We start from the raw sequence: 12330 nt of genomic DNA, 5'->3' as shown, positions 1-12330 counted from the left end.
AATACAATCAAATGTCAATAATGAACCCGAAAAGAAGAGGGGGGGGGGGAAAGGCAGATGAAATTAATGGACTGTGCAGAATTAGATAAAATGACAGGAAGGATCCGAAACCTGCGGGACCACAGAATCTCAGAGGACTGGAGTAAATAGCTGAACTATTTGAGAAGCAATGGTAATAAACAGATCACGCTAGTAGGACTATGCTAAATATTGCAGAGAGGATCATGAAGAGAATTGTTAGTTAAGGGAAATTAAAAGTTATAGAGAAATTAAGAAATGTAGATTAAGTGATAAAGACTGGAAAATCTTCAGGTACCAAAAAGAATGGAGCAAATTTATGGTCTGTGTAAGTGGGAACTGTAGAAATCTGAAGACGTTAGCAGGACTGAAATAAATCTTATGTCATGGTTTAGTCTTTTACTAATGAAACTGTAAATTAAAGATTGGAATAAGAAAACCTGCGGAAGGGAAGGAGGGAAGTCAATGGCTCTATGGAGCATAAAGATAGATGTAAACATATTTGATATATTTGTTTGTTGGTGTATCTAAAATGAAACTTAATAAAAAGCATATTCAAAAAAAGAAAAATCTTCAGATATGAGAATCAAAGGCTGGGTGCCCTTCCAGCCGCAGAGACTCCCTCCCGCCGTTCTGGCACATGGCCCCTGGAGGGTCACCCGGTGTGGCTCTGGGGCTAGAACAAGGTTAAGGCTGCTTAGAGCCGCAGGATTGTCAGAAGGGACCCTCAAGGACCATCTAGTCTGACCCCGCGCAATGCAGGTATCGCCGCCTGAGAAGCGGCTACCCAACCAGTGTATTGATTGATTGCTCACATGGCATTTCACCTTTTTGGGGGGTTGTCTGCAAACTGACCGTGGGAAGTTTATTCAAGGTATATATTTATTAAATGAAAAAATAAAGGCCTTTCTTTTGTTGTTTTCAGGAAGCCCCCCCCCCCCCGGCCGCTGGAACGGTGGGCTGGGTCCTCCTGCTTCCATCTCTGGCTTGGCATCTTCACCAGCTGCCCTCTGCCCCACCTCCAGACTGGGGGGGCACCGGAAGGGGCGCCCAGGCCGGGGGGCTCTCCTCGCCCTCCCCTCCTCCTTCCTTGGGGGGCTCCTTCTCGTCCTCCTCCAGCTCCAGGCCCAGCTCGTGGGGGGGCACGCGGATGCCCAGCTTGGCTTCCACCTTCCAGAGCCGCCCCTGGACCTCCTGCAGGTTCTCCTTCAAGGTCTTGACGGACTTCAGGCAGTCGTGGCAGCTGCGGAGGTCCTTTTTCCCTGCGGGGAGAGGAGCAGCGTTCAGGGAGGGGCAGATCCAGCACCCCGCTTGCTGCAAACAGAACAGGAGGGACATTGGCAGCGGGGGGGGGGGAGAGGGTTGGGTCATTTTGCAAAAAGCAAGATGGATTTTTAAAATTAATAAATAATACTAATAAATTTTTATTTATACCCCGCCCTTCCCGGTTCAAAAACCGGGCTCAGGGCGGCTAACATATTTAAAACAATTACTGTATAAAAGCAGCATAAAATACAGTATGAAAACGATGAATAACAATAAAATTCAAAAAACAAAAATCAATTAGATAATCCCCAGGGCTAGCTGGCTGAATTGGTCCTACTTGGGCCAGCGAGGAGAACAGGGAAGAATTAGCTGTGGGGTCTCAGAGCAGGTGATCTTCATAAAAGGGGAGGGGGAGGGAAGGGAAGGGAAATGAAAGATCAGGCTGAATTCAAATTAAAGGCCAGGTGGAATAGCTCTGTCTTACAGGCCCTGCGGAAGGAGCTTAAATCCTGAAGGGCCCTGGTCTCCTGGGACAGAGCTTTCCACCAGGTTGGAGCCACCACTGAGAAGGCCCTGGCCCTGGTGGAGGATAGTCTGACTTCCTTAGGACCCGGGACCTCTAAACTATGATTATTCATGGACCTTAAGGTCCTCTGCGGGGCAGACCAGGAAAGGAGGTCCTGTAAATACGAGGGCCCTAAGCCCAAAAAAAACCCTTTTGCTATTTTTATAGAATTGGAAGGGACCCCAGCGGGTCATGTAAACCCACCCTCTGCAATGCAAGGATCACAGCAAAACAGTCCCTGACAATTGGCCACCCAGCCTCTGTGTGAGTTGCTCTAGTCTCACTTGACCCCGGGAGGGGCAAGGCAGGGCACCGAAGCCCCCCAAAACATTCATCCATTGCCCCTCTGTGGCTCCTGAGGTTTCGGCAGCTGTTGTCTCCCCCCCCCCCACCGCCAAAAAAACCCCCACACACCCCAGATCTTTGCAGCTTCCTTAAGGACTAGCATCTTGCATGCTCTAGTTATCTGTCGCTTGGGTTACTGCAATGCGCTCTATGTGGGGCTACCTTTGAAGGTGACCCAGAAACTACAACTAATCCAGAATGCGGCAGCTAGACTGGGGACTGGGAGTGGCCACCGAGACCACAGAACACCGGTCTTGAAAGACCTACATTGGCTCCCAGTACGTTTCCGAGCACAATTCAAAGTGTTGGTGCTGACCTTTAAAGCCCTAAATGGCCTCGGTCCAGTATACCTGAAGGAGCGTCTCCCCCCATCGTTCTGCCTGGACACGGAGGTCCAGATTCAAGGGCCTTCTGGCAGTTCCCTCATTGTGAGAAGTGAGGTTACAGGGAACCAGGCAGAGGGCCTTCTTGGTGGTGGCTCCCGCCCTGTGGAACGCCCTCCCAGCAGATGTCAAGGAAATAAGCAACTATCCTACTTTTAGAAGACATCTGCCTTTAATGTTTATGGTTTTTTATGTTTTTAATATTCTGTTGGGAGCCAGATGGGTGGGGTACAAATAAATTATTATTATTATTATTATTATTATTATTGAAACGGAAGCAGAGATGCTCAGGAGCAGACCCTTCTCCCGGAGGAGGAGGAGGAGGAGGAGGAAGGCACAGGGATCTTGTGGGGGGACGGAGGGGAAGCGCCCCACCCTCCCCTACTTACGCTCCCGGCGGTGGCAGGACTGACGCTCCTGCGCTGCCCCCAGCTCTTGAATGAAGCCCAGAATCTCATGGTGGGGAATGGGGAAACTCGGAGCAGGTTGGGAAGAGGGTGGGTGGGCTTCGCCGGGTGCTTCCTTGGAGGGGAGGGTCCCCAGGGGCTGGGGGGCCTTGGCAGGGCTTTCCGGATCGTCACCTAAAAGAGAAACCCGGCAGGCCAGGAAGCGAAGGGTGGCCGGCTGCCCCCGACCCCCCTCTGTCCCCCCACCCACCCTCTCTCTGGGCTTACCATCCTCAACTGCCCCGTCTGGCTGGGGCTCAGCTCTGGGCACCCGTCGAGGGGGACAGCCTGGAAAAGAAAACAACAGACCCTCCAAGTCTCCCTATTTTCTAGGGACAGCCCCAGATTTACAGAAGCTGCCCCAGTTTCTCATTTGATCCTGGAATGTCTCGCTTTTCCTGAGGACGTCCCTATTTTCATCGGAGAAGTGCTGGGGGGGGGGTATGCAGTGAAATAAAAAATTTAAGGTCTTTTATATATATAATAAATGTCCATAACCAAGCACGTACATAGATGTGTGGACCACATGTCTGAAGCAGCACAGGAAGACCGCCCTGAAACCATTTGGGCTCCCAAACTGACCAAATGTTTTCTCTGCAAGGTCAAAGGAAAATGGAAAAGCCTCCCCAGTGTCTTTTCCTTCACAAATCCCGTCTTAAGGGTATGTCTGTCTGTGTCTGAATAGGGTGAGCCTGTGACCTGGCTCAGGAACTAAGTATTTGTCATTACAAAAGACTGGCCAGGCTCCCCAGGGTATCCAATCAAGTAACCATTAACAGGTAACCTGCCAGACAGGAGGTAAACAACGCACTCAGATTTCTGTTGTAGACCGCCCTTTCTGTGATGTAGGTATGATGTGTCGGGGAGTGGTCTTGGACTCCAAGGCGGGCAATTTAAAATATATAAGGGTGGGCACACCTTGGTTCTGGGTCCCTCCCTCCTCCTGTGGGGGCAGGGAGCACCCTGTTGCAACAGATCAATAAAGATCAGGCTTACGAGCTGCTTTGCTTCTCAATATTCTCTGCTTGGCCTCTGTTCTTTTCTGCGACCGATGGAGAACCTGCAAAGGACTCTATAAGGGCTCTTGTGTCCCCCATAAGGGAATAAGGGCAGATTTCCATTTATTACAGCAGTAAGGGAGAAGGGGGTTCTCCTGGGCTATCACCCCCAACGGAGATCCAAGGAAGTAAAGCACCACCTGTGTTTGCAGGTGAGCCTCCATCCCACCCACCTGTCTGCCAAGGCCTTTCCCCTTCAGCCACCTCGTCCCCCAGGCTCCTCTCTCCTGGGGTCTGTGCCAGCGCCCAGCCTGACTCCCACAGGAAGCCTTGCCCAGGTGCCCCGATCCAAGGCAGGCAGTTCTCCGGAGAGCAAACCCTTGGGGGGCTTTGGAGCCCCCACCCACCCCAGACCCGCTCCTCACCTTCTCCGACAGCCGTCTCCTTTGGCCCACCTTCCTGCTTCCCCTTCTCTCGCTTTCCCTCCTCCCTGATTTCCGACAGCCTGGGAGGAAGAGCGGGAGTCTTCATGGCAGCGAATATTCGCACCGTAATTTCATTTCATTCGTTCGTTTATTTATTGCCTTGATGTGTGCCCCCCCCCCGAGAGAGCCACTGAATCCCGGGGAAAGTGGCCAAGAGCTTTTCAGAGGCTTCCCACTCCAGCCCCAAATGCAGCCCCAACCGCACAGTCTCTCTCGCCTTCCCCCCCCATCCTTGGCCCAACAGAGCCAAAGGGTCCCGAGTTAAGGGTCCCAGAGATGCCCACCTCCTCACCTGTGGTCTTCCTCGTAGCGGGATCTGGAAGAGGAAAAGGAGGCGGATCAGATAGGCCCTTCAGAAAGGATCCCAGTCAACCAGCCGACCCACTGTTGGGTCATGTGGGGGGGTTGCCAAGGCAGGCTCAGAAGCAGGGGCCTCCCTTGCAGAGTTAGGGTTAGCATCCAAGTGGGAACAGGGCTATTATTATTATTATTATTATTATTATTATTATATTTATTCATCTCCTGCCTTTTCCCCAGACAGGGACTCAAGGCACCTTACACAACAGACAAAATACAACAAGCTGAAAATGTATGAAATGCAATTGTTAAAAAGCAAACTCCCAACAGGATTAAAATTGTGTTAGAATGGACTTATTGGGGGCTTTTAAGCAGAGGTTGGGACTCCTGTGCTTCCTGCATTGCTGCGGGTTGGACTAGATGACCGCTGGAGGTCTCTTCCGACTTTACAGTTTTGAGACACAATAATGCATTGCAGGAAGCTTCATCCAGCCTGAGGGCTGCATTACTTTCTGGACTCCCTTCTGAGGGCCGCATGCTGGTGGTGGGCTGGGCCAGGGGTGGAAGTGGGCATTCACTTTTACCTTTGTGCATTAGACGGGTTTCTACACACACAAAAACCTCTTTTCCATCCAGGCAAGCAAAAGGCAGGATCAGGCGCATTCCCAGACAGGGTGCAAAGCAGGGCTGGTGAGGCGTGTAGCTCAGGGAGAGGTCTGGAGGGCCACACTGATCCCCCCACACCAAAGCTAGAGGTTTGCACTGGTGTAATAATAGTAATAATAATAATAATAATAATAATAATAATAATAATAATAATTTATTATTTATACCCCGCCCACCTGGCTGGGTTTCCCCAGTCACTCTGGGTGGCTTCCAATGCAATATTAAAATACAATAGTCTATTAAACATTAAAAGCTTCCCTAAACAGGGCCGCCTTCAGGTGTCTTTTAAAGATAGGATAGCTGCTTATTTCCTTCACATTTGAAGGGAGGGCGTTCCACAGGGCGGGCGCCACCACCGAGAAGGCCCTCTGCCTGGTTCCCTGTAACTTGGCTTCTCGCAGGGAGGGAACCGCCAGAAGGCCCTCGGAGCTGGACCTCAGTGTCCGGGCGGAACAACGGGGGTGGAGACGCTGCTTCAGGTACACTGGACCTGAAGCAAAAGTGTGCAAAAGCACGCAAGAACTGGGAACCAGAATGAACCCCGAGAACGAACCACAGCAACACCTCGGCTTGAGGACCATTCCTGATGCTTCTCCTGGGCTTTACCTGCGGCAGCGGTGGTTGCAGGAGAACCAGCACTTCATCGCGCAACAGAGGAGGAGAGCTGAGGAAATCATCCTGGAATCCTCGTGGATCTCCGGGGCACCGAGAGTGTCAGAATCTGTGGCCAGTTGTGAGGTCACCACCTGGTCAATCGTGGGCCACAGAAACTGCGGCTTGAACCCACCACACAGTGCCATATGTGGTGGGACTGTAGCATAGCTGTCAACCTTCCCTTTTTTTGCAGGAAATTTCCTTATTCCAGCGGCGTTTCCCGCTGCTTCCCGCTGATTTCCCAGATTGTTAGCTATCCCATCGACTATCCTCAGGACAGGTGAGGCTGCTGAACCCTTATTTTCAAATCTGAAAGTTGACAGCTATGGACTGTAGTAAAATTAAAAAATTCTGGGAAATGATATACAATGAGTTGTAGAAAATGTTCCAATTAACATTTGTAAAAAAGCCTGAAGCTTTCTTGTTAGGGATTATAGGAAAAGACCTGCCAAAGAAACTGAAAAACATTTTCATGTATGCGACAACGGCAGCAAGAGTCTTAATAGCACAAGGATGGAAGAACGAGGAAATCCCGACTAAAGGACTGTGGCAAGAAAAACTGGTGGACTATGCAGAATTGGCGGAATTGACACACAAACTACATGATAAGGACAACTGTGATTTTAAAGAAGAATGGGAACCTTTTACAAAGTATTTTAAGAAACAACAAAATGAACTGGACTCCTTGGCAGGGTTTGAATAAACATACACAAACTTGTTATTGGTAATATAGATAAATTAAGGATCCTTACAATTTTATAACATGCAGAGAATAATATGTGCTGAAAAACCAGAGAGAGGAGCTGAGGGAAGTCTGTTATGTTGAAATTCTTAATAAAAAATATTCAAAAAAGCTGGTTCCTCAAGTAAGAAGGACTTGTCACAATATGTTCACTCACATCTATTTTATGGTCCTCATCAAGATATCATACCCAAATAGCCAAAAGTCAAGGTAGGGTGTTATCAGGGTTTTCCCGCCCCCAGCCAGAATTCGCCAGAACTCAGCTCCAGCGCCTCTCAGGTGGGCGCCATTGCCATTATAAGAGACCAAGGGGGAAGTTGATGGTGAGTTCTGGCACCTCTTTTTCTAGAAAAATAGCACTGGATGTTTTCAAGGCAGGCGGAAAAGTTTCTCTTGATTATAAAGGTTCCTGGACATCACAGCCTGCCGTTTCCTCTCTTCGCCACAGTGAGGCGCTGCTGCCTCAAGCACAAATTGCCATCCAGCCCTAATTGCTCCATCCCAGGGATGCTTTACTCGGAAGTGACTCCCACTGGCCTCAAGAGAACTTACTCTCAATCGGCCCGCCGGTTGGTTGAATCTGGCCCCTGTGGCAGTTTATTTCCTGGAGTAAAATCCTAAAAAAAAACACCTCAACAACTTAAGCTCAACTAAAGGTAAAGGTAAAGGGACCCCTGACCATTAGGTCCAGTTGTGACCAACTCTGGGGTTGCGGCACTCATTTCGCTTTATTGGCCGAGGGAGCCGGTGTGCAGCTTCCAGGTCATGTGGCCAGCAAGACTAAGCCGCTTCTGGTGAACCAGAGCAACGCATGGAAACGCCGTTTACCTTCCCACCGGAGCGGTACCTATTTATCTACTTGCACTTTGACGTGCTTTCGAACTGCTAGGTTGGCAGGAGCTGGGACTGAGCAACGGGAGCTCACCCCGTTGCAGGGATTCGAACCGCCGACCTTCCAATCGGCAAGTCCTAGGCTCAGTAGTTTAACCCACAGCGCCACCCGCGTCCCTTTTTAAGCTCAAGTACTTTGGGGTAAAATCATAAGAAAGCTCAACAAACTTCAAAAAAGGTAAACAATTTTGGTCGGCCCTCACGGCCCTTCACTTCATCAAATCTGGCCCTCTTTGAAAAGAGTTTGGACACCACTGCGGGAAGTGTGTGTTTGTCTGTGCGCAGCTGAGAATACGTGCAGCCCTTGGGCACAGCCCTCTCCTCCGCCATGCATTAGTTTCATCCTCTTTTAGAGCCATTCCAGATTGTTGGCCATCCCTGCCTCATCTGGGAGGGGGTTCCCACTGGCAATAGGGTGCCCCCCCCTCCCCACAGAAGTCAGTTGAGCCTTCAGGGACAGAGGTGAATCTAGGAGCACCCCTTTAAACTACCCAACTGTCCCTTCATCCCCTTTTTCCATCTCCGACGCATCAAGCAGTTGGCTCCTTACCTCTCTCGCCCTGACCTAGCCACAGTGATCCACGCGACGGTCACTTCCAGGCTTGATTATTGTAACTCGATCTATGCGGGGCTGCCCTTGAAGCTGACCCAGAAACTCCAGCGGGTGCAGAATGCGTCCTCACTGCGGGATCACATTCACCTGGTGCTATACCAGCTGCACTGGCTCCCAGTGGAGTATAGGATCAGGTTTAAGGGGCTGGTTTTAAACTTTAAAGCCCTACACGGCCTAGGACCCTTGTACCTATGGGACCGCCTCTCCTGGTATGTCCCACAGAGGACCTTGCGGTCTTCAAACGTCTTGGAGGTCCTGGGCCACAGGGAGGTTAGGCTGGCCTCAACCAGAACTAGGGCCTTTTCAGCCGTGGCTCCGATCTGGTGGAACGCTCTGTCACAAGAGACTAGGGCCCTGCGGGACTTGACATCCTTCCCACAAGACGGAGCTGTTCCACCAGGCCTTTGGCCAAGGCACAGCCTGACCCTCTCCTTTGGCAATCCTCACAGAACTTCAGCCCAATGGTTGCCATTAATTTGATTTGAACTGATTTTAAAATGAATTGATTTTAGAATGCTGTGTTACTTATATTGTTGGCCGCTCTGAGCCCGGCTTCGGCTGGGGAGGGCGGGATAGAAATAAATTATTATTATTATTATTATTATTATTATTATTCAGGGGAACAGCAACCCTGTCCAGAACTGTTGAACTCCTTCACTCCAGGACCTGGGAACTTCTCAACCACAAAGTCTCCCTCCTACCAGTATTATAAGAAAAAAGCCTGCTCCTTTATCCCTTATGGGGTATCCAAGAGCCCGTATAGGGTCCTTATGTAGGTTTTCTATCGGTAGGAGAAAATAACAGAGGCCAAGCAGAGAATATTGAGAAGCAAAGCAGCTAGCAAGCCTGATCTTTATTGATGTCTTGCAACAGGGTTCCCTGCTCATCCCACGCAGGAGGAGAGGAACCTAGAACTATGGTGTGCAAGCTCTTATACAGACATTTGAAAATTGCTTCCCCTGTTGCTCAAGACCATCCCCCAAAACATCACACATACGTCACTGAAGGGGTGGTCTACAGCAGAAAACCTGTATGCCAGGATACCTGATAATGGTCACTGGTTGCTTTTACCAGGGCATCCTGACCATTCTTTTGTGATGGTAAATACTCAGTTCCTGAATCCAGGTCACAGGCTCACCCTATTCACACGCAGATACGCCCTCAAGACAGGATCTGTGAGCAAAGAGACAATGGGGAGGTTTTTCCCATTTCCTCCCTCCTTGCAGAGAAACATTTGAGGTCAATTTGGGAGGGTCAAAATGGTTTCAGGGTTGCTTTCCTGTACTATTTCAGACACGTCGTTTATATACTTATGTATGTGTTCGCCTTGTAAATTTATGAACCTATGATTTATATATATGAGCCTTAGAATTCCTATAACACCAGGATTCAGGGTCAAGTTTGCTGGCCCTTGTCCAGCGCGCCAGAGCACTCAGGCACCTGTTTAAAACAGTCACAGCCTCTCCTGAATGATTCAGACGTCACAGAGAAACAGAACAGGGTGTCAGCAGTGTACTGACAACACCCTGCCCCAAACCTCACAATGACCGCTCCCAGTAGCTTTCTATAGTCATTCAACAGCCCTGGGCAGGGCTGACCCACTCATGAGGCAAGGTGAAGTGACCGCCTCGCGCGGCAGGATCCACGGGGCAGCAGGTCTGGCCTCCAAGGGGCGCATTGCCCGCTGCCACGGTGGTAAAAGCTCCGGCACACTCCTTGGACTGTCTTGCCAGAGTGGTGCATACTCTAGTTATCTCCCGCTTGGACTACTGCAATGCACTCTATGTGGGGCTACCTTTGAAGGTGACCCGGAAACTACAACTAATCCAGAATGTGGCAGCTAGACTGGTGACTGGGAGTGGCCGCCGTGACCATGTAACGCCGGTCCTGAGAAATCTACATTGGCTCCCAGTACGTTTCCGAGCACAATTCAAAGTGTTGGTGCTGACCTTGAAAGCCCTAAACGGCCTCGGTCCAGTATCCCTGAAGGAGCGTCTCCACCCCCATCGTTCTGCCCAGACATTGAGGTCCAGATCCGAGGGCCTTCTGGCGGTTCCCTCCCTGCGAGAAGCCAAGTTACAGGGAACCAGGCAGAGGGCCTTCTCGGTGGTGGCACCCGCCCTGTGGAACGCCCTCCCACCAGATGTCAAAGAGAAAAACAACTACCAGACTTTTAGAAGACATCTGAAGGCAGCCCTGTTTAGCACTTGATTCTGAGCTATCCCAAACAGATATTCACTCACCCCTCCCCTTTCCTCATGGGGGCAGGTGGGGCACCATTTTGTGGTTCGCCTCGGGGGTCAAAACGTATCGCAGCCCCGGGGGCCCCATTATGGGAAACCAGCAAGCAGGATTTGAACACAAGAGCCCTCTCCCTCCCGGTGGTTCCCAGAAACTGGGATTCAGAAGCAGGGCTGCCTCTTCACGATGGAGGCTACTAGCCCTCGGTAGCCCTCTCCTCCTCCAGGAATTTGTCCGATTCCCTTTCGAAGCCAACCTTATTGGTGGGCATCACAGCCTCCTGCGGGTGTAGTTGGGAGCTAGGCGGGCCTCCTTTGGCCTGATCCAGCAGGGCTCTTCACTTTTTTGCATAAATATAATTTATATTTACACCGGCAACTGAGTCCTTAAAGACAGCGGCGACCAGACATCAGACATAATTCAGCTAGAAGGCAAAGCCAACATACAAGCACATCTTGATGACCAGAACGGGATCAGCACTGAGCCAGAACACAAAACCTGGACCAAACTCCCTCCACTCCCCAGTCTGGACCCTCAAGAGGAGAGGCAGAGGCAAGGGGATTCTGCTCTTAGGGTGGTCAGCTCTGGGACTTTCCCTTTAGGAGCAGCAGAATTGCTGCACTCTCAGCCTGACACAGGAGAAATTCAGGAGGGCAGGAAGAGCAACAATATTAAATAATGACACGGCCATAATAGAGATTATTAGCAAAGGAGGAATCAGCATCATCACAGGACCATTCATAACAACAGCAAGATGAAAGCAGCAGCAGCAGCAATAATAATAATAATAATAATAATAATAATAATAATAATAACAACACCACCCTAAATCTTAGCTTATTAACAGCCATGATAATAGAGATAATTATTCTAAAAATAATGACAATTCTGTTCCCATCAGTATCTCTTTAAGGGGACACAATCTCTCTCTCTCTCTCCTTCCGGTCCCTCCTCCGGAAGTGACGCAAACAGCCCGCCTTCTCCCGCTCGGCTTCCCTGAGGAAGTGACGTCCTCCCGGCCATCCTCCCTCGCTCCCTCCGCCGGAAGTGACGCGCGGGTTGAGTCAGGGCCCAGTGGGCGGCCGACGAGGCGTTTCCGTTTCCGGTGTGTGGAGGCTGGGGGTGGGCGAGGGACTTCGGAGGGGGGGAAGCGAGAGAGAGAGAGAGAGAGAGAAGAGAGAGAGAAAGAAGGAAGGGAGGGAGGGAGGAAGGGAGAGGAAAGCGGGGCGCGGAGGGAGGAGGAAGAGGACGGAGCCCCGAGGCGGAGGCGGCTCAGGTGAGAGGCGGGGGGCGGGGGGGGCCTGGGATTGGGGGAGGGGAGGGGGGAGGGGAGGGGTCCCGGGCTCCCCCCGGGGCGAGAGGGGCTTCCGGGGTCTCCGGCCTCGCCTCTCTCGGCGGTGGAGGGGTCGAGGCCGCCGTCTCTCGGGGCCTTTCAGCCGGGCCTGCCTGGCCGGGCTGCGGGGAGGAGGGGTCCCGGGGGGCTGGCGGGGAGGGGGCGGGGGCTCCTGGGGCAGAGCAGATATAATATGGATATTCCCCATTGCTCAACGTGGAAAATCAGCATGTAATTTAAAATACAGTGGTACCTCGGGTTACGGACGCTTCGGGTTACAGACTCCGCTAACCCAGAAATAGTGCTTCAGGTTCAGAACTTTGCTTCAGGATGAGAACAGAAATCGTGCTCCGGCGGCGCAGCAGCAGCGGGAGGCCCCATTAGCTA

General features: G+C 51.1%; 2 protein-coding genes and 1 long non-coding RNA gene across 5 annotated transcripts in view; 1 reads left to right on the top strand and 2 right to left on the bottom strand.

Moving 5' to 3' along the window:
- Window positions 1-882: 882 nt before the first annotated feature.
- On the bottom strand, window positions 883-6269 carry LOC308464787 (uncharacterized protein; the record flags this gene model as incomplete). Its single annotated transcript, XM_080984377.1, has 6 exons — window positions 883-1280; window positions 2967-3158; window positions 3252-3311; window positions 4447-4526; window positions 4799-4822; window positions 6076-6269. The coding sequence occupies 6 exons, from the start codon at window positions 6267-6269 to the stop codon at window positions 1015-1017; spliced, it is 816 nt and encodes a 271-aa protein (XP_080840503.1). The 3' UTR covers window positions 883-1014.
- A 3826-nt stretch (window positions 6270-10095) lies between these two features.
- LOC308465851 overlaps window positions 10096-12330 on the bottom strand; it is a 204064-nt gene continuing 201829 nt past the window's right edge. Inside the window, exon 2 of the long non-coding RNA XR_013980586.1 lies at window positions 10096-10184. This is a non-coding gene — a long non-coding RNA (uncharacterized lncRNA). The remainder of the gene's footprint in view (window positions 10185-12330) is intronic.
- ETV3 (ETS variant transcription factor 3) overlaps window positions 11694-12330 on the top strand; it is a 13982-nt gene continuing 13345 nt past the window's right edge. Inside the window, exon 1 of one of the 3 annotated variants that reach the window (XM_080985576.1) lies at window positions 11694-11715. The gene's annotated coding sequence lies outside the window, so the exon portion shown is untranslated. The other 2 variants (XM_080985573.1, XM_080985575.1) reach the window with 2 other exon arrangements.

Source organism: Podarcis pityusensis, assembly GCF_964106645.2.
Source record: "Podarcis pityusensis genome assembly, chromosome: 16".
NCBI classification, from domain to species: Eukaryota; Metazoa; Chordata; class Lepidosauria; order Squamata; family Lacertidae; genus Podarcis; species Podarcis pityusensis.
Note: the sequence above shows the minus strand (reverse complement) of the source record. Positions and strands in the feature narration are given on the sequence as shown.